The 21,457-nt window shown below is 54.0% G+C and overlaps 1 protein-coding gene across 1 annotated transcript; it reads right to left on the bottom strand.

Moving 5' to 3' along the window:
• Positions 1–1,045: 1,045 nt before the first annotated feature.
• Positions 1,046–19,341, bottom strand: TPRN (taperin). The gene is made up of 5 exons (XM_051636572.1): positions 18,567–19,341; positions 17,226–18,434; positions 3,403–3,577; positions 2,999–3,126; positions 1,046–2,280 (listed from the first exon to the last, which is right to left on the bottom strand). Exons 1-5 carry the CDS (start codon positions 19,305–19,307, stop codon positions 2,218–2,220), a joined length of 2,316 nt encoding a protein of 771 aa, XP_051492532.1. The 5' UTR covers positions 19,308–19,341; the 3' UTR covers positions 1,046–2,217.
• Positions 19,342–21,457: the final 2,116 nt, after the last annotated feature.

Here is a 21,457-nt window from a genome sequence, read left to right as displayed (position 1 = left end):
ACACTCTGCACTCCCACACCTCCACTGAGCCTCTCCTGAGCAGGGAAGTTGTAGGCACAGAGCTAATCACCGAGAACACAAAGTACCAGAGCTGCAGTTTAGCATGGAACAAGCTGCAGGATGTTGCTGGCATTAGCATTTCTCGTTGGTCCCCAGCAGAACAGAGTCAGGGCTAGTTCAGACACCTGGTCCCTAACTTTAATTACAAGCAGCTTTTGCTTTGCCACCTGCAGTTTTGTTGAGTTGCAAATCTAGAGGCAGAGCTGCCTTAAACTGGCCTGAGCCTTCCCACAGGGCAAGATGCTCCCTGGGACCTTTTCTGCTACAAAAGCTGTGCATAATCTTTGCTTCAAATACAGTCCCTGATCTCTGGCTCCCTGCACAGCTACTGGCTGTGGGCACTGCCCAGTGTTTAACTCCACACGTTTGATAACTTACTCCTCCCTTAAATCTATCAGTCACTAGCAGCCCTGTATTTTTCCTCATTCCACCCCAGTCAGCTTCTCCTCCTGAAACATTTCATTAGTGGGAGAAGCCTTAAGACATGCTGTTCCAACAGAACTTGTGTCATGTCAGGCAGATGTGCTGCCAGCCACACACTGCTCCTGGGAGGTCCCACAAGGAGCAGATCTTGAGTTACCCTGAAAAGGACAAGCCATAGAAGTACAAGAAGGTGGAAAGTGTTCCCTTGTGGCCCCTCCAGCCAACAACTAACAAGCTGCTGAGTACCTAATTTTTTTTGCATTATCTTTCCAGAAATATTTAGGCACCCAGGGCAGAAGAACCAGAAGTATGTCTTAACTTGCAGTCTGTATTTTTCAGCAGGAACACCTTCCTCCTGCTGCTACAACATACACCCAAACAAGTGCAAGGTATGCAGAGCACTTGCAGTTCATAAACCAGTGTCAGCTTGACTAGATGTTCATCGTGTGTGTGTATATATAAAATAGACAAACCAATGAAAGTATCAAATTTAATCAGCCTGTTCCTTTGGACAGAGCTGCACGCTGGGGTCCCCCTCATTTCATAAAGCCCAAGGAGGCCATTCTCTATTCCAACTGCATCTCTTTTAATCCCAGAAGTACAAATCACATTAGCAGCAGCGTTCTGTCTTCTCCAGAGTGCAATTTTGACCCTGAGTTTACAGTAGTAGAAAACGTAAATGGAACAGTCTAGCAGATTCCTTTGCATATTGGCTGCATTAAACAATTACAACAGAACTATAAAAATCCTAGAAAAAAAAAATACTATATTCCTTGTTCAAGTTCTGCAGAAGAAAGGAGTGAAATGGCCCTCCTGTGCTTTGCATGAGAGGAGCAGAGCGAGTGTGGCCTGAAGGAAGCCTCCCTGCCAACCAAGACAGGGAAATCTTGGTCCTGGCCACCATCAGATGCTGGAACGAAGCCACAGGAGGAACTGGCAAACTGAAGCACAACCAGCAGAGACCCAATGCCAGGACTGGGGATGGACACATCAAAGCTATGGCCAATGTTTGGGAAACTTCAAGAGGATCAAGCCAGTCTGGACAACTCTGTTTAAAGATCAGTGCAAAAATGACACCTAAAGCTAAAGGCATGTGTTTCCCTCCCACCCCTCACACAGTGGGTTCAGCTTCCTTCACAAGAACTTAACTGGCACACCCATGATGGTTCAGTGAAACTAGACCCAGAAACATGCTGAGAACAAACCACAAACCACAACAGTCCAAAATGACACCCAATCTAGCTGTCAAATCACAACCACCTCTGGGAATCCAGCTGACTGCACAGATACTCCCAGTGCTCCAACTCCAGAGCTGTTCTTCACTGGGGCTTCTGGTGGGAGAGGAGTTACAGAAGCTGTCCAGACCCTGCCGAGTACCTGGATGAGTGGACTCAGACAAGCACTGAGAGAATCTACCTCCATCCCAGGATTACAGATCCATTCTTATGATGCTTGCCTCATCAGCAGCTGATCTTGAACAAGGAATATATAAGGCCACAGGCAGAATAAAAACCATATATGCCTTAAAACTAGTAGTCAGGTCCCAGAATCCAGTGCAAATATTCTCCGAAGATGCCCAATAGCATCTAGTCCATCCTTGGCATCAGGATCCAATGAAAACCGTGGTGAGGGAGGGACCCAGAAGCTTCTTTCTGTGGAGCTTGCAGGGAGGTTGGGAAGCTGCACTGTCACATCCCGCCCAGCAGCTGCTGCTGCAGACCAGGGGATGGAGCATCAGAAGTAGAGAGCGGGTTCGCTGCTGAAATCAGAGAGCCCGCCCTTCTCGGCTGGGGTGAGCTGTGGAGAAAGCAGAGGGGAGATGGAGGTGGCATCAAATCCAAAGCAAATGAGTGCCCACACCTTTGGAGGGTGAAGGCTGCGTTGGCACCTTGCCTGGGGCTAGCCAGCACATTTAGTTTCCCCCCCTCCAAACCCTGGGGTAGGAAGGTGTCCCAGCTGCCTCCCGGGGAGAGGCAGGTTGTGCTGGGATCAGACACGGGCTCCAGGGTGAGAAGCAGTGGAATCGTTTATTATGGGAAAATGCTCCCTTATGTACTTTTACAGTGGGAACTGAGAATAAGCAACTGGGGTAGAGAGTGCAAACAGCACTCACACCTGCTCCTTGGCACATACACAGACTTGGGGCTCCCAGGATGTAGCCAACCACACACCGAGCACATGATAAACACTGTTCTGATTTTTGTCAACCTTCACCCTGCTGCTCACAGCCAGCCCTGGCCCTTAGCTGGTTTCATATTGTTGTGTCTACTTCTTTACAGACAGAGGAGGCCCTTTTTCTTTTCCCATGGCTATTCTCCACAGTGGGTCTGCCAGTGCCACCAGGACCTTGTGTCCCACTTCAGTGGCACAGCTTGAACAGCCACCCTGGGCAGCCAGCACAGCCACAGGTGTTCAGAGGAAGGCACATCCCGTCCCATCCACTACCCAGACCCACCCAAGCACCAGATAAGAGCACAGCAGGACACAGCCAAGCCCTGCTTATTTCAAGTCTCACCATCTCTTGGTTCCCATGGGAATCAGCTTCCTTTGGGAGGGATCCCTCCACAGCAGGCATCTCCTCATACTTCTGCTCCTGCCACTCACTGAACTTCACAGAGTGCTTTGGGGTGTAGCTGGATAAATCTGTTGGAAGGACAAAGCTGACGTGAGTATTTCTCATTGCCCCAAAATGAAACAGGATCAGGATCCTGGCCAGGAGAGCACGGAAGCTGCCCACCTGCAGTTCCCTGTTCTGGTTGGGGCCCTGTCCCCACCAGGCCCCAGTTCTGCTCTCAGCTGGCAGAAGTCACCTCCATTGTCATTTCCAGTTCTGTGGAGCCCTGTAAGGGGCTGCAGGGAACATGGACAGTGTCAGACACCACCAGTAACTCCCCAGTGCCACCACAGTGCCTCGCTCACCTGAGTTAGGTGTACTGGGATGCAAAGTGCTATTTGGACGCGGAATGTAAAAGGTGCGAGATTTGTCCTCCTCTGTTTCAGAAGCATGTCCTTCCTCTTCCTCTTCTGCCAGCGAGCTCTCTGATGGATATTCAAACATGGTCTGCAAACTTGTCTCATTGAAAGAGATCTTCATCTAGACAACAGCAAAGGAGAATTATTAGAAAGCAGCACAAGAAATCCAACACTTGCTCTGACAATGGCCACCTCCCACCCCAGGTTTCACCCTGGTTTAAGGGAGCCATTGCATGTCCCCCCACCTTTCCCCACATGCCTTGTCAAACCTCTTACTGTGCTGAGAGAAACCACAAAGGCAGGTAGCCAAAGGGATGGGATGGAGTCAGGAGGCTGAGAGCTCCAGAGTACCTCTGGATTTTTGCCCCAGCACACACCTGGCCATCACCTAACATGGATGCCCAGCAGCCAAGAGGAGCTGCTGGCATGACCCTCAAGAGGGATCAGGGTTGCCAAGGAGGACAGGAAAGCATCCACATGGTGGAAAGGTGACATTGCTAATGCCTGCCAACTTGTGTACCCCTGCTCTAGAGTACACAAACATCAGCAATCAGGACTGCATCTCTGGGAGGACATCCTGGCAAAAAGCTATTGAAGCTAAATAAAAACAGGGTTTAACACCACAAGTGAGAAGATGGAAGCAGCTAAAGGAGAGATGGTGACAGGTGACAGTAGAGGGAGAACACTGGAAAAGTGGAAGGTACCTAAAGGTTCTGTTTTGAGAAGGGTTTTATTTAGTACTCTCACTAATGACTTTTGAACAATAACAGAGAGATGGAGAATGACAATGACTCCAACATGGGAGTTCACCACAGAAAAAAACAGATTTTTATGGGTCATTCAGAAAACTGGAGAGCAAGAACACTAGAAATGAGACAATGTTTAACTTTGCTCTACAAGAAACTCACCACCTGTGAATAACTGAGAAAATCTGGATTGGCTACAGGAGTGTAATCATCATATTAAGGAGTAAGGACTGCCTGGCTCCATCCTCCCTGTAACACCCAGCAGGCAGTGGAAGGCAGCAACTGGACTCCCCCATTCTCTCCTCCAGGCTGAACAAACCAGTTCCCTCAGCTTCTCCTCATATGCCATTACCCCCAGCCCCAGGAGCTCTTTGGTAGCCTCTGCTGGACTTGCTCCAGTTTTTCCACCTATCCTGCAGCAGGATGCCCAAACCCAGACACAGTAACTCCAGATGTGCTCTTCAGAGTGAAAGCTGAGGGAAGGGGTTGTTCCTCTGCAGCTTTACATGTCCTAATCATTATCTACTGTTCTGCTGAGAAGCTCTGTTACAAGTCATCTCAACAGGTGGAGAGCAGATTCAGCCTGTTCAGAGTAAAAATGAAGGCTGAGAAAGAGCACAACAGCTCTTTGTAAGTACACCAAGAAAACAAACACCAAGGAGCAGAGGAGAACAGCTGATGCCAGCACACAACAGACAAACAAGGGGGATGAGCTTGCCAGGAATTAGTTTATGCCAGAAGTAGGGAAGTATGTAGCCAATGTGGATCAAGGTTCAGGAGCCTCAAAGGGTGTTGTGATCCCTTTACTTCTAACTACAATTAACATTGAGCTACTAGGGTTCTGAACAGAATTAAAAGGGCATGGTTGCTGGTGATAGGAGAAGGAAAGATGGAAATAGCATCCAGAGAGGGCAACAAGCTGCCTTTCCCCATTCCCTGCCCCAGCCTGAGCCACTCTCATCTTCTCCAGAGGACCCATAGCGAGAGGAATGATTACATTCCAGAGAAAAGGGGTTGGAATAAAAAGGCCCTAAAGATCAGAGCATCCCAATTGCTGTTCCCTGAAGTTCTCACCCTTGCTGCTGACCTAGATGCTCCCTGATCCGAGCCAAGCAGTGACTGCTCACAATGTGGAGCCTGTGCTGTGGGGATGAGCCAGCCTGCCAGGCACCAAGGCCACGAGGGCTGAGCTGCCCAGAGCTCCTGGAAGCTCAGAAGCTACCCCAGAACACAGCTCTCCACTGCACACGGGCTGCTTACCAGTGCTGGCAACTGTGCTGGTGGGCAAAAAGTACGTGGCCAAACACAAAAAATAAAAGGGATAAGGAGAGATGTGCCCTGTTTTTAAAATTTAAGACTGGGAGATGGAACTAGGTTTTTGCTGGATTTCTGGTATCAGGAGGAAATCTGTAAGGAAAGTTACTTTGAGTCCAATTTGGACCAAAGCTGTGTGTAGTGCAAGAAGAGAAAACTGCCCTTCCAGGGAGTAAAACCAAAGTAAGCAGCAGAAATTACCAGGAGACACTCCCCCATGCAGAGCCCAGAGGAAACCTGCCAGCAGCCCAGCCCAAGGGCTGAGCCAAGGCAGCTCCACGTGCCCACAGCCACGCTTGCTCCCTGGAGCAGGGCTGGGTGTCCTGCAGAACGCTCTGCCACCAGGGTTGGTGGGGTTGCAGAGAGGCCCCAGCGCTGCAGGAGGCCAGGCTGGAGCCATTCAGACCAGTAATCATTAACCAGAGCAGTGCCAGCCCCAGGCACCCAGGGCCCCAGCTCAGGACAAGACAACCTGCTGCTTCAGCAACACCTCCAGCCAGCACTGCCCAGGTGGGGCCTGACACCCTGGCACAACACCACCCCAAAAACCCCACGCTGTCGTGCTCCAGGGTCACATCCTAACCCCCCCCACCCATGTCCTGCTGCCAGGAAGCAGGAGGAGCCCCAGGGCTGCTCCACAGCAGCGTGTCGGGGCGCACCCAGGCAAAGCAAACACCGGGAACAACCCGGTGCTGGCACAGGGTTGGACTCCTGCAGGTGACCCACCTGCCCATGCAAAGCAGAGGGAAAACAGCCCTGGAACCCAGAGCTACAAGCCTGCCAAGAGCTGTGGGCACCACTCAGGTTCCCCACGTGAACTCCCCTCCCCAGATGTGAGGCTTCAGGGGAAGCACAAAGCAGCTCTGAAGTTGGGAGCACAACTTATTCAGGTGGAAAGAGGGGACACATGGGTCGATATGAGCAGCACTGAGGACTGTGAGTAGGGAACACAGGCAGGTTTGGTTCCAAGAAATATCTAAAAGAAAAATCAGGAGCCCAGCAATGACCCAGACAATAGGCCTGCACAGCCAGCCCTTTGCCAGCCCACGCAGACTTCTATGGAAACACAAAAGGCAACAGAGATAATTTCCTTTAAAAGGAAAATGTATCCCAGAAAAGCCAAGCACACTCCAGCCAGAGGACATATTTCATCATGTCTCAGCAGAAGTTCCCCCGCTTCTGCTGCTAGCTGGAGAAATGAGGAATTCTGCACCCTTCAGCTGTGGATGTTTGCAGGGATTTGTCACTATTTGCTCAGCTGAATGCTTCACCCAGAACTGTCACAAAACCAGGGTCCAACCCAAAACCATTTACCTATCTATTAATACCTGCCCAGCAATCAGAAAGAATAGGGCAGGCTTTTCAGGGAATATTGTGCTGTTCAGCCCCCAAATTCCTGTTGCCATAGCAAAGATCATTTCTTTATTTGCTTGGAATTGAACAGTAATGAGTAATGGAGCACCCAGGGGAAACATCATCAACAAGCATAAATACGAGCAGTGATATATGTCTCACTTTGAAAAGCAATATAAATTCAACCTTGTTGCGGGTGACGCAGGCTGGCAGGACCCAGTTTAACCCCAAACAAGTGTGAAAGAGCTCTGTACTAGAACTAAAACAGTTTACAGAAAACAGCTTGTGACAGGAACAATGCAAATCAGCAGTCACCTCACCTCCAGAAGCCAAGGTGGGAAAGTCTACAGGGATAGGGATATCATCATGAGTCTCTGGAGCAAACCATGGGGCTAATCAGCATCCTCAGAAGCAACCTCTCTAATGTGGCTTTGCTCTTCTCCCCGTATCATCATAATTGCTCCCTGGCAGGTGTGGCAAAGCCAAAGTGTAACGTAGGGTGCTTTACACCCTTTCAATAGGGACCCTTTTGGTAGTGCAAATCCTCACCTTGTAATAGTAAGAAAAGAATACTGTTCTAGTATTAGAAGAAAAAAAAGAAGGTGAAAAAAAACCCCATCACATTCCAGCAAGGACAGTCAGGGTCAGCATACTGATCCCCCTTGTAGCAGCCTACCAGAAATTATGGAGCCCATTTCCCCTTCCCTGCAGAGAGATTGCCAACAGCCACCCCCCAAGCCCGTGGCTCTCACAGGGGGCTGGAAGGGACCCCACTGCCATCCCTGCTCAGCACATGGAGCTGAGTGGGGTGACAGGTCATGGAGCACAAGCTGGAGTTTCTCCCTGCTAACACCACAGGGTGCCTGCAGCACTTCCAAACGCTGCTGCAGAGCCTGGAGAAGGGCAGCAGCTGTTTCATGGAGACAAGAGGGGGACAGCAAGTTTTAGGTAATGTGGTTACACTCCCAAGTACTTCACAAGATCCACCAGCTGAGTAGCACCAGGGATCAAGATTTGCTCTTTTCAGGTACTGATTTTCCTCTAATCATCCCCTCTCCCCCAAGTAATATAATGCTGAAATGACAAAAATCAGTGACCGTGCTGCCTCCTGAGGACATGCACCAGCTGCCAACCTGCCAGCGTGCTGCTGGGTGTGATCTAAAGCAGCTGGTTTAACAGCTTGTCACACCTGGTCAGCCAAATGCCTCCTCCCTTCTCAGCAAAGGCAGCAGGAGGGTTTCGGCTGTATCTGCAGGAAGGGTGGACAACAATTCAGCATGAAAACAAAAGAATGTGACTGACATCTCTGACAGGACAAAGCATGGACAAAAAAAAATCAGTGGTTTGAAGAAAGATCACCTTATGCTTCTGTGCAGTCCTTACACTGAGCTTTGTTGCTGCACTAGTTGTCCAGAGATTCGGTCAGTGAGACAAAAACACAAGACCAGGCACCTGAGAACTGCAGCACCCCAAGCTGGGCAGGAAAGCTCCTCAGGCACCAAAGCCCATTTGGTAGGGTGGTGGAGGCTCTGCCCAGCAGAGCTCAGGATCTGTGCTAGGAGGTGGGCCCCTCAACACCTCACACCTCTACCATGGGGTGAGAGGGAAGGTCCCTGCACAGACAAATAACTGCCTGTGAGACTGGACACAGAGGGACCAAGCTGATATTTTACAGTTGCTGAAGTTCCCCAAAGGGTTTACCCTGATCCTTCCATCTGACTCAGCCTGACTGTTCTCACAGGTCAGCAAATTTAGTAAAACAAGGTGGAGGAGGAACTCATAAATCACATCTCTCTGCAGGGACCTTCATTTTTTTTGTTACAACCTGCAGTCAATGATCTGGACAGCTCTCATGAGATGCAGTTTTCTCTATGAAACTTTTAGATAAAGAATTCTGGGGGAAATAAGCCCTTACACAGGAGTTAGTAATCAGGTTATCTGCATGCCTGTACTTGTCCTGACAACACGGTCATGTGTCAGCCCAAATGGCTGAATTAACTCCAGGCACAATCTCTAAGCACAGCAGCCTGGACTAGTACCCTGAGGGCTACAGTATCATCAGCATATTACCAAGACATTTGCTGTCATTCAGGAGCTTTTGTACCATTAAAGCCTTTCCTTGACACAGGAAGAAAGAGTTTTTCCCTGACAGGGACACCTAGGAATGGAAGGGACTTGAGGCTTGGTTCCTGCAAGATTATACCTGCACTGCTCTGGCTGAAGTAGCCTGAGTATGGCCAGGAAATTGCAGATGGCATTGCAGAAATGTACTTTTCTGTCATTCAGTACAGAAAGAAGAGTTCTGGGGCACAGGAATTGGCTGCTCCACTTGATCATACCTTTCCAGGAAGTGTTTCCCAAGAGTAACACTGAGTTTTGCTCAGCCATTAACTTACTCTTGCATCACAAGCCAGAAGCACTACAGATTTACAGCAGTAGCATGTCAAGGGAGCGGGGTGTTGCTGGCAAAGGGGAGTTTGCCTCCAGGACCACATCCCAGCTCCCAAGCCACAAGGCAAAACAAGAAAGTCTCCATTTACAAGGCAACCCACAAAGCCAGCTCTGTGTAATCAATATGCTGAAGCACATGGTAGACAGAGGCAATGCATGGAGATTCGAAATATTAAACTCCTTGTTCAAGACACAGGGAAGTTTCAAATTCCTGATGAGAAGTGACAGGGTAGGGACAGTCCGAAGAGCATGGAAAGGCAGGCAACTCTTAGTTAACTCTTCCCTTGACTCTGTTGGACAAGAAGAGATTCCAGTGCCCAAACAACCACAGGGCAGTTGGAGCCCCAGTCTGACAGGGTACAAAGCAGCAATTCACCCACAGATCCCTTCATTCCTTTGCACATCTGTGGGCAGAGGAGCCAGAGCCTTCCATGGCTTAACAAGCTACTTGCTTGGCCCAAAAGAACTGGTCAGATCTCCCTACATGTATGAAACAGATCTCATCTGAATACACAAAGAGAGCAGGCATAAACAAGACACAACTAGTGCCAAGACTTGGTATCTTCATAAACACCACACAAAACTCCCAAACAGCAGAGGATTCTGATCTCCAGGCAACTCCAAGCCTACATTTGCTGTAGCCTATATGTGGCTACAACGGGTGCAACGCTGGGAGGTGCCACCCACAAACATTTCTGTGCAACCCAGACTGACCAGAGCTGCCCAGACATGTATCTTGGTTTAGTACAAGTGAAGCATCTCCAGCCGGAATGGGACAGAAGGAGCAACGTTTCCCAGGAAATATGGGGAGGGTGGGAACAGAATTACTTCCCACCCTGGCAAGGAGCTCTTTCTAGACGTCAGGACCAAGAGTGACACAAGGCTTCAGTGACACAAACTGTATCAGCCAAGTGAGAGAGTTCATGTCTCTCTTGCCCTTCTTCTGTACTACTGATATGCAAAAGATATTTCCTCGAAGAGAAGTGACTAAGTGCAGCAAGATCCCCACGGGACTTACAGACGTGCCCTCAGACCCACATTTTCACTAGCTGCAAGCTGTGCAATTTCCCTAAGCACAAGCAGTTTGCTCTCATGGTGCCTTTGAAATAGTTTCTTCAGCCTGCTTTTAGTCCAAATGCCTACAAAACAGCAGCTCCATCCTGCCAAGTTCCTAAGATCATCTGAAGGGCACTTCTCAGAAAACACCAGCACCAAGTTCCTCCAGCTCAGACTTTCCCAGGATGTTTGTGAAGTGTCTCTGCATGACACCGATGCCTCACGTGGCTCTTCCTACCCTAACTGTCCAGGCAGAGATATTGTTCCAGCTTCAGGGCATACCCATGTTCCATGCAGGCACAAGGGAGAGTCTGGGTTTATACATTGCCCAGGCTTCACTTGGGAGGGGAGTGAGCTGTGAGCTCTGCCACTGAACCTGGAAATGAAACATTTTCATTTTTCCTACTGTTTCCCACGTCGGACACAGAAAAGCAGGACTTCTGCCCTAGCCAGCCTGAGTGTGTACTTCCTCAGCCCTTCTGAGGAACACCATGGAAAAAACAGAGAGGGAAGGAAAACCCAAACCCAGGACAAGCTGAATACTTGAGATAGAGGGATGTTATAAACCATCTCCAATCTGCTCCACAGATTAAGGAAACCGATTAAGATAATGTTTAACTGTAAGCCCTGTGATCAGAACTCGGAGCACAAAGCACTCCAAATCTCTCAAGCTCTGGAGCAGGCTGAGCTCTGGGCATGTCCTAACCAGCTTCAAGGACAGACTTGTCTCTTATCTGCATAAGAGTTTCTATTTTAGGTCTTCTGTCCCATTCCCTGTGCTGCCCACAGAGGAGGAGGAGAAGAGGGGGAATTTGGGAGCAGCTCAGATTGTCGCTGTGGCACCAGGCGAAGTGTGGGAGCAGCCAGGCCACAGAGAATCTGAGAGAGGCAGAAAATTTCCCACTACAGGGATGAGATAAACATGACTCATCTGCTCTGTTGAGTGCAACAAAGAACCAGCACTCCCAGGAGCTGGCAGGCAGTGGGGCAATAGAAACCAACCAAGCCCCACCAAGCGCCTCAGGTCCAGCTTGCAAGGTGGTTTAAAGCTGAGAACTGCAACAAGATTCTGACTTCTCCAGTCTTCAGCCACCAGCACCATGGGCTAAAAATCCGAATTTAGAGAAGGACAGGGAAATGGCAGTCTGGGTGACACAGCCCTGCTCACATCTGTCAGCTGGTGGAAATCATCTCCGCAGGGCAGGGACCACGCCTGATCACCCCAGACATGGGCTGGACTTGTCACTGCTGACCTCACCTACCAAAAATGCAACACATCCATGTCAGATAAGTCAGCCCCTCCTTAAAGGTGGCAAGTGTCACGCCCCCCAGAGCACAGCCACAAGGCAGGAACCAGAAGGGGAACACACAGCTCTCCAAGAGCTAAACAACACAAATCTTTGCCCTGAGCCCTCCAAAACACAGGGACGGAGGAATCGACGTCAAAAAGGTTTTTGCTTCTATCACCAGGTTACTTTAATGGTGTTATGGTTACCTTATTTGTGTTATACATCACAGAAAAAATACTTCAGGCAGCCACCAGTATTTAGATTCCATGCTGTGCAGACTTGCTCCAAACAGGTCTGGGCAACCGTTGGAGGTGTTGATCCCTGCCAGCATCTGGAGCCTACACCTGGTTCTCACAGGAGACTGAATCCAGCAGAACTGAACAGATGGAAAGCTACAGAGCAAGAAGTTCAGCAGGTTGGACCAACAAAACTGCTGCCCAATCCTGCCCATGATGAAAAGCTGAGGGATGTTTAGAGTAAGTCTTTAACAGACATTTAAGTGGGCACCTGGAAGCCACACTCAGGCATTATGGAGATCAGAATGTTAGAAAATGCAACAGGCTGAAGTCCACGTAAGCTGGAACGTTTGAAGCTAAGCTGAGGCTGAACATCTTTGAAGACAATTCACAAAGAAGCAGGAAACCATTAGACTCCAAGAGTTTGGATCCCACCAGCCTTGCTCTTCTAAGCCTGTTCACACCAGGGTCACCTTCCTGCACTCAAACTGCTGTCTGTGCCAAGCAAAAACCATTAAAAACATCAACAATCCGATGCCTGTTGGCTTGCAAGTCCTGTTATTTACAGGACTTTGGATGACCTGGGCAGAAGTCACCTTTCCTGCAGAATCCCCAGGAGGTTCCAGGTCCTGGGGCAGATAAACATACCAGGACTTGGGATGAACTTCAGGAGTGACAAGACATAAGGAAAGAGCACAGTCAGAGCAAATTCTGTACATGCAGGACCTTGATAGAATCCTTTTGGTTGGAAAAGACCTTTCAGATCACCCAGTCCAACTGTTCACCCAGCACTGCCAAGGCCACCACTAACCCACATTCCTCAGCACCACATCTACACGACTCTGAAATCCCTCCAGGGATGGGGACTCCACCCCTGCCCTGGGCAGCCTGGGCCAGGCCCTGACAACCCCTTCCAGGAAGAAACTGTTCCCAATATCCAATCTAAACCTGCCCGGGGCAACTTGAGGTCACTTCCTCTTGTCCTGTCCCTTGTTCCTGGGGAGCAGAGCCCGACCCCCCTGGCTCCAACCTCCTCTCAGGCAGCTGCAGAGCCAGCAGGTCTCCCCTCAGCCTCCTTTGTTCCAGGCTGAACTCCCCCAGCTCCCTCAGTTACTCCTTGGCAGACTTGTGCTCCAGCCCCTTCCCCAGCCCCGCTGCCCTTCTCTGGACACGCTCCAGCCCCTCCATGTCCTTCTTGCTGTGAGGGGTCAGAGTCCAGACTCCAACAAGATGAGAAGATGAAGTCTGAAGACAGACAGCTACTTCTCAGGCCCCTGCTGCCTCTGCAGTCCTTTCCAGTCCCTCGCTCCAACATGCCAGTCACATGTTTTACAGAAACCTAGATTTCTATATTGCTGACAAGTTTCTTATACATTATCTTGGCAGGTAACCAGATCAAGACTGGTTCTTGTCTGCTCAGCCGATCTAGACTTTATCCTCTGAGATCCCAAAGACCCACATCCTGCAGCAAAGCCTTCCTTTCCTCCTGGGGCTGCTATCAGGCTGAAGTGTCATTACTACTCCGGTAATAACAGAATACAAAGACAAGCAGTGAGCAGAGGTCACCAGCAGTGATCGGCACCCTCTCCCCCACTCCCTGTTTAGAATAAAGGTCAGTAGGTCTCCTTCCACCCCTGCACACGTATCCTGTCCTCACTGGCAGAGCTCACAACCTCTGCCAGCTGCTGCCCAGCACACCCATGCAAAACTGCAAACGTTCACTTGGTTTTCAAACAGAAGTCACACCCCAGTGCTTCATCTGAACGAACTGTGATGCCACTTGGAGAGGTCTCAGCAGAGCCACAGAGCGGGTGAACCACCCTGGAGGGCATCCTAACACCCGTGGGAGGACAGGAGCTCAGACTCCCTGCCCACAAGGGCAGCCTGGTCCCTGTGACACACACAGCTGGGGCTCTGCCCTCCACCTGCAGTTCTTGATCATGTCCCATCACACAAAATCCCACATTCACCTTCACAGCCCTGGGTGAACAGCCGCCCCACCACAGCAGCTCTGGTTGCACAAGAGAGCTGGGAGACCATTTGTTATTCTGACACAGGAACAGCATTTCTCTCTCTCCATCCTCAGCTCAAAATCCAGCTCCAAACCCAAAACAAACAGCTGCTTCACATATTTGAAGTGTCTGGAAGGAGCAATAAAGCTGTTTTTCCTGAAAGGCCTTGAAGACCAGCAGGCCACAGCAAAGTCACAAGTGTAACTGGGTCCTGCAGCCTTGCAGATGAGAGCAGGGGCTGGAGCTTGTCCTGTGCTGAGAGCAGCAGTGCTGGAACCCACCCTCACGCTGCCCTAGCCACCCTCCCACTCCAAAAACCATAGAGCATGTAGCCTGGAGGATGAGGAGCAAGTCACCTCCATCTTGCTGGCATCTCCACCATAGCCACGCAACCGGTGGCCAGACCAAGGGATGGAAAAGGAAGCCTGAATTTCCCCATTTGTAGAAAAACACCATTTGCATCTCACAGAACAAACAGTCTAACTGCCACCACTGCTGCTCTCCCTCCTAATAAATCATTAGTCTGACTGTAAGCACAGGGATCTAGAGGAACGTGGCACTTCCAGGCTGTGCTAGACCTGCACTTTATCTCACCCTGATTCCTGTTGGGCAGCAGCAAGAGGATAAAGTTTTCCAAGTCATGGAAAAGTTTCACTAAACACCACTTTCTTGACCCTGACCCTTCAGCAAATCCAAGGCAAAGTTTGGAAAGGAGGTGGGCTCATCCAACAGGTCTGCCTGGAGAGAATGACCCCAAAAGGCCTGGATAGCTGCTCAACTGACACCAGCATCAGGCTTGATTTTGATAACCCCAAAAGGGAAAGGGACATTGGTTTCACCAAGGAACTGCAGCTTCCAGCTCACAGGAAATGTCTGCTTCTGCCCAATTCAGGCCAAAACCGTTTCTGAAAACCCCGTTGCATCTACAAAACAGAACCCTTGTTTTTGGCCAGTTGCCTTAGCAACACTCAGCAATCTCTTGGGAAGAAACCAAGGAATGCGTCCAATTACTAGCTCCTTCCTTTTCAGGCATCAACACTCAGACTTATTACCCAGAGTAAAAGCCACAAACATCCTCTAGGTTAAGAGTAAACAGAAATCTTTCCATTTGCTCCAGCATCAGCACCTTCTAAACCCTGGCTACAAAGTCCAACTCCACACTTGCCACCCCCAGCAAGAAGGGAACTGAAAGAAAAGCTGCTGTTTCTCCTACTGCATTTAACTCTTCCCAGAAACTTGTGGCTCTTCACTATATCTCCTTAATCCAGATCTTATTTTCCAAAGGGTGCCTATTTGTTCGAGCCTCCTGAGCCCTGCAATGTTACAGGCAGTTCCTCCTTTCCCTTTTAATATCTCCCTTCTCAGAAGCTAGATCTTCAGTCAGGTCCTCACACAGGCCATCCCCCCACACAACTCTCAGCCAACACTGTCACAGTTGTGTGCTCCTCACAGTGTTTAGCACACTTGAGGGTGTCTGCAGAGCGGGGCACTTAATGCTATTAAGAAGATAAGAACAGAAGCAGAGGAGCTACATGACCTGCTCAATGTCACACAAATCCAGCATCAAGCAGACACAACACTGGTAAACAAACTTCTAAGAATCACATGGCATTTTAGGTTGGGAAAGAAACTTTGGAGGTCTTTAACCCAGACTCCTGCTCTAAGCAGGTCCAACCAGATCAGTTGCTCAAGGTTGTCCCCAGGCAAGTTTCAAATACCTCCAAGGATGGAGATGCCACCACTTTTCTGGGTCCCTGTTGTAGCATTTGTTGCTGCACCAGCCTTGTCCTCATCTTCCTTCCTCCTTTTTGTACAGCTTCCACCACACATCACTTAACTGTTTTTGCTTAATTGAGGCTTTATTCTCTCACCAGCATCGCCCGGCCCAGTGAAATGAGCTCCACTGCCTGCACCAGAAGCTGGGCTTATCTAAAGAGTCTGCCCCACAAAGTCTCATGTGTATTTTCTGCTCCATCCTAAGATTACCCCAGAGGTAACACGTCTTCTGGATATTTTCACCATTTATACCACACACCTGACTTGATGAAAATCCAATGAATACCCCAAACTACAGAGAGACAAGAGAACAGCCAGAATGAGTACAATCAGTGAGGTATTTACACAGCAGAACAATTCCAGTCTGATTAAGCACTTCCTTGTAGGAGGACAAGGGGAAAAACACAGGAGCACTGAGCAAGAACCAACCACTCCTGCTTATTTGCTTATTCTGGATCTCATGGCTCTCATGCTCCAGGTCTGCTGCCTGCATTAGTCAATCACACTAACACCCAGGGCGCGTCTCACGGAGGAACCCAACAAGGTTAAGCCACGAGAAGCAGCACTCCCTGCCTCCCTTCTCAGTGAGATACACCCTGTTCAAAGGATTTCCTCAAATTAGAGTGCTCAGTGCCTCAGGCACCCGTGTGGATTCAGTCCATCAAGTATTTAGCTGAATGTAGGTAACGGAATGTCAAACACCTCTTCCCGCTACGGAAACACGTGTCACATCACAGGCCTGGGAACAGGGATGTGTCACCTCAGTGTGTGGCTTTCAGAGCCCAACAATCCGTGCCTGCTCCTTCTCCAGCACAGCAAAATAAACTCCCTCTTCCAGGCTGACTATGTCTTTATCACATCCAGATGCACTTCACCACGCCATACAAAGGCCAATTCTCAATTTAAGGCTCGCAAGGATCCAACTTAGATTCCAAGCAAGTGAGAAAACCTGGCGCTGGCTCCCAAGATCCAAAGTTGGATCCACCAGTGTCTCGTGGTTCGTCAGCCACGCAGCCAGAGCGAGCAGACAGCTGGCACAATCCTCTCCTGGGGAGTTAAGTTGTTGCTGATCTCGTCCTGCCTAATACAGCCCTCATTAATTCCCCAGCCTCTATCAATAGATCACTAATGAGGGGGAAGATGCCCATGCCATGCTGCCCACTACTGAGCCACAGGCTGAGCGTGGAGCTCAGCATGTCCAGCACCCCCAGGCACGGCGGGAAGGGCTGCAGAGGGTTCAAACCACAGAGCTCATTCCCCACCTTCTAAACACTGGGAATATTTTCCTTTCTGTTACCACAGCTCCAAGAAGCTATGTAGGAGAGGCCCTGCAGTTATAGGGCATATCCCACTCCCATCTACTCAGTGGGTCAGAACCCAGTGCCCCCTCCCCCAGGGCAAGCCTGCGGCTCTCAAAAAGGACCAGAAAGACACTGCCCATCATCCCACCCGCGGCCTCTTGGAAAGACAAGCCAGAAGTAGGACTGAGCTACCTCCAGCCGGGCTGTCCAGCACAGAGGTGCCCCAGGCAGTTACCTTCTTGCGGCGGGAGCCCGCCTTGCTCATGCAGGACCTCTCCAGGGACAGGTAGCCCCCAATGACTTCGATCTCATTCACCGTGGGGTAGCGCTTTTTATGGGACATCCCTGCTGGGGGCCCAGCAGCATTCTCCACAGCTTTGCCTTTTCCTTTGCTCTCTTCCTCCTCCTCCTCCTCTTCCTCCCGCTGCAGCCTTCCTCTGGCATCAGCAAGAGTCTGCAGCCCCGAGGGCTTCCTTTTGGGCATGACAGTGAAGGTGCTGCCTCCTCTCTGATGGGGGACAGAGTGTGGTCTGTAGACGGGCACGGAGGAGGTCTCCATGTCCAGGTCAGGTCCAGCTCCTCCAGGCTGATCTGCCAAGCTCCCCGTCCTCGCAGCCGAGCCAGCCCTGGGGGAAAGCTCCCCATTGTCCAGCTCCACAATGTCATCGATGTAAGTCACAGGCACCAGCGGATCCAGAGGTGCTGGCGGGGAGGTGGCAGGCTCTTCCTGCTGCGGGGCAGAAGCCCTCGGGGGCTCCTTCGGTGCCTTCTCCTGCGGGGCAGGTGGCGGGGCCGGCCTGGCGCTGGGGGCCGGGGGCAGAGCCGGGCTGCCCTCCCGGCGGGGCACGAAGAGGAAGGAATTGCGTGAATTCAGGCGCAGCTTGGCCAGGGCCTGGGCTTGCAGGTCATGGGCTGGAATGGCAGCCAAGTCAGGCTTGGGGGCCGGAAGGATCTGGAAGGAGGTCCCAGCCCGGGGGGCTGAGGCGGAGAGCGGCTGGCTGGAGCCGGTGGCACTGGGGGCCAGGCTGGCACTGGGGGCCGGACTGGCACTGGGCTGGGGCAGGGCGGCCGCTTCGGCCTCCTCCAGCTTTGGCCTCCTGGCGCTGGCTCTGGCGTGGGCAGCGCTGGCGGGTGGCACTGGTGGCACTGGGGGCCCCTTGGCCGCCGCGGGGACGGCGCCGGGCTCGGGGAGGCGGCTGCCGGGGGGCAGCCCCCGGGGGGTGACGGTGAAGGAGTTGGAGCCGATCTTGTGGAGAAAGCAGTTGGCCGGGGGGGCTGCGGCCTTGGGGGCGGCCGGGGCTGCCTGGGGGGCTGCGGCCTTGGGGGCAACCGGGGCTGCCTGGGGGGCTGCGGCCTTGGGGGCGGCCGGGGCTGCCTGGGGGGCTGCGGGCTGGGGGGTGGCAGCCCGGGGGAGAGTTGGGGACACGGGCTGGGGCTTGACAGGCTGGGGGGTGACGGGCCGGGGGGGAACCGGGGAAACGGGCCGGGGGGCGACCGGGGACACGGGCCGGGGGGCGACCGGGGACACGGGCCGGGGGGCGGCAGGCTGAGCAGGGGCAGGCTGAGCAGGGGCAGCCCGGGGGGCGGCCGGTGCCGGCTGCGGAGATGCCGGCCTCGCCTTGGGGGCCGAGGCCCGCGGGGAGCCGGGCCGGCGCGGGGGCGCTGCGGCGGCGCGGGGGGAGTCCGGTCCCACCTGCGGAGGGGCAGCCGGCCCGCCGGGCCCGCTCGGGGTGTCCCCGCCGCGGCGTCGACGGCCCCGCGGCCGCTGCCCGAACTTCTCCAGCAGGCGGCTGACGGTGCCGGGCTCGGCGGCCTCGGGCGGCTCGGCCGCCTCGTAGATCACCACCTGGTCGGCGCGGATCTCGGCCAGCGCGGCGCCGCGCCGGGCCAGCAGCTCCCGCAGCGGGTCGGGGCCGGCAGGCGCGTCCCGGCGGCGCCCGGGCAGCGCGGCCCCCTCGGCGAAGCAGGCGGCGGCGTCCGGCTGGGACTCGATGATGAGGATGTTGTCGGCGCGGATGGTGCGGATGCCGGGCACGGCGCTGTACAGCTCCAGCAGCTGCTGCAGCGGCCGCGCCGCCGCGGGGCCGTGCCCGGGCAGCCCCTGCCGCAGCCGCCGCCGCTCGCTCTCCAGCCGCATGAAGGGGTTCTCGCGGAGCGGGCCCAGGCTCTCCGCCACCACCAGCTGCTCCCCGCCCGCCGGCTCCGCCTCGCCGCCCGCCGCCCCGGCCAGCTTCGCCCGCTTGCGCTCCAGGATCTCCCGCTTCCAGGCGGGCTGAGCCCGCGGCCCGGCCCCGAGCGGCGGCTCCGCGCTGCTCATGGCGGCGGCCCCGGGCGCTCTGCGCGGCCCCGCGCCTGCCCCGCCGCACCGCGGCACGGCCCGCCCGCAGCCCGGCCCCGGGGCGGGGCGGCCGCCATGGCCGGCCGGGGAGCCGGAAGCAGAGTGACCCGCACGGCCGCGGTGCTGCCCCCCGCACCGCTGCCCCCCCCCGCACCGCTGCCCCCCCCGCACCGCTGCTGACCCCCGCACCGCTGCTGACCCCCGCACCGCTGCCCCCCCCCGCACCGCTGCTCCCCCCCGCACCGCTGCTGACCCCCGCACCGCTGCCCCCCGCACCGCTGCCCCCCCCCCGCACCGCTGCTCCCCCCCGCACCGCTGCTCCCCGCACCGCTGCCGCCCCCCGCACCGCTGCTCCCCCCCGCACCGCTGCCCCCCCCCCGCACCGCTGCTCCCCCCCCGCACCGCTTCTCCCCCCCGCACCGCTGCTCCCCCCGCACCGCTGCTGCTCCCCGCACACGCAGCCCGCAGGCTCCGGGGTGGCGGCCTCGGGGGTCCCCGAGCGGCCAAGAGCCGCGGAGACCGGCCCCGCTCTCGCCCCCCAGCCCCGAACACCCGCTGCTGGGCTGCGGCTGAGGAAGGGCAGCGGTGCGGGCACGGGCAGCGGTGCGGGCACGGGCAGCCGTGCGGGGCGAGGATCAGGCCGTGGGCACCGGGGAGGGTCCTGCCCGGGCCCCCGGGAGCGCCGAGATCTCTGCGGGGCACACCTGGGGGCTTGCGGGGCACACCTGGGGGTTGCAGGGCACACGTCGGGGTTTGCGGGGCACACCTGGGGGGTTGCAGGGCACACCTGGGGGGTTGCGAGGCACACCTGGGGGTTTGCGGGGCACACCTGGGGGCTTGCGGGGCACACCTGGGGGGTTGCAGGGCACACCTCGGGGTTTGTAGGGCACACCTCGGAGCTTGCGGGGCACACCTGGGGGGTTGCAGGGCACACCTCGGGGTTTGCGGGGCACACCTGGGGGGTTGCAGGGCACACCTCGGGGTTTGCGGGGCACACCTCGGGGCTTGCGGGGCACACCTGGGGGTTTGCGGAGCACGCAGCAGAGCAGGAAAGCGTTTTCCCTGCCAGCTTGAAGGGAAAAGAGCCTCCGTGGAATTGCTTCCAGGCAGAGCCTGTTCCCAGCGGCCAGCAGGTTTCTTTGGGAAGTCCGAGCCACCGGGGAAACAATCACGCGATAGATCAGGACTTTCCACGCCTCCAAATTCCTCGGCCCCGGAGACATGGCAGGCACCCCGTGACGTAAATAACCTTTGGCCAGAAGTTGGGGTGGCCCCAGCCTGCCCGGGAGCTGCACCCCGACACCGGGGTGCTCCAAAGCCTTCCCCCCGCTGCAGCCGGGCTGCAGGAAGCAGGAGTGTTTACGGGAGGGAGCACCATACCCTGCCGATAAAGCTCTTACCTTTGCACTCCTGAGCCGTATCAGAGAGCAGCTGCACCTTCTTCAAATGATAGGTGGAGCTGACACTACTGCAGGTGGTGTTTTGCTGCCAGAGCTGCCCGTGTGCCTGGAGCCGTGGGATGCCCAGATGTGCTGTGTGCCCCGAGGAGCTGCTCAGCTGGAAACCAGAGCTATATGGGATCATAGCATCGTTTGGGCTGGAAGGAGCCTTAAAGATCACCCAGCTCCAACCCCCTGCATGGGCAGGGACACCTCCCACCAGCCCAGGTTGCTCCAAGCCCCATCCAACCTGCCCTTCAGCACTGCCAGGGATGGGGCAGCCACAGCTTCCCTGGGCAACATGTTTAGGGAAGTTGTGAAGAGGAGGCAGCACTTTGCCATCCAGCTTCGATAAAACAAGGGTGATTTAAGGTTTATCCATGACCCAGAGGACTTCTCCCAAGCACAGATCCAGGATGCACCACCCAGGGCCTGCAGTGGGTGCCGGGGGTTGAGGGCAAAGAGGGGAGTGACATTTCCCCGCCTCTGGTGACTCATGGCTCGGGCACGTACAGACCCAACAATGTGCCTTTGTACTCGGTGGATCTCAATGGATTTCTCTTTAGTGGTCTTGTCTGGTTGGCTTTTGAGCCTGTGCAAAGCCCATAAATCCTGAAATAATGAATCCCACAGTTTATCTGCACCTGGTGCAAAGAAAACACTTCACTTTGTGGGGATTGAACTTGACAT

This window comes from Apus apus, chromosome 19 (genome assembly GCF_020740795.1).
Source record: "Apus apus isolate bApuApu2 chromosome 19, bApuApu2.pri.cur, whole genome shotgun sequence".
In the NCBI taxonomy this organism is placed as follows: Eukaryota; Metazoa; Chordata; class Aves; order Apodiformes; family Apodidae; genus Apus; species Apus apus.
Note: the sequence above shows the minus strand (reverse complement) of the source record. Positions and strands in the feature narration are given on the sequence as shown.

Bases quoted from the DNA above. Each gene is read 5' to 3' on its own strand.
- TPRN (XM_051636572.1), bottom strand. From the start codon at position 19,307: ATGAGCAGCGCGGAGCCGCCGCTCGGGGCCGGGCCGCGGGCTCAGCCC. The intron at 18,435-18,566 runs GCTGCCCCTGCT...GTCACCCCCCAG, and splicing joins CGGCACCGGCCGCCCCCCGG to CCTGTCAAGCCCCAGCCCGT. The intron at 2,281-2,998 runs GTGAGACTTGAA...CTTTCTCCACAG, and splicing joins CCCATGGGAACCAAGAGATG to CTCACCCCAGCCGAGAAGGG.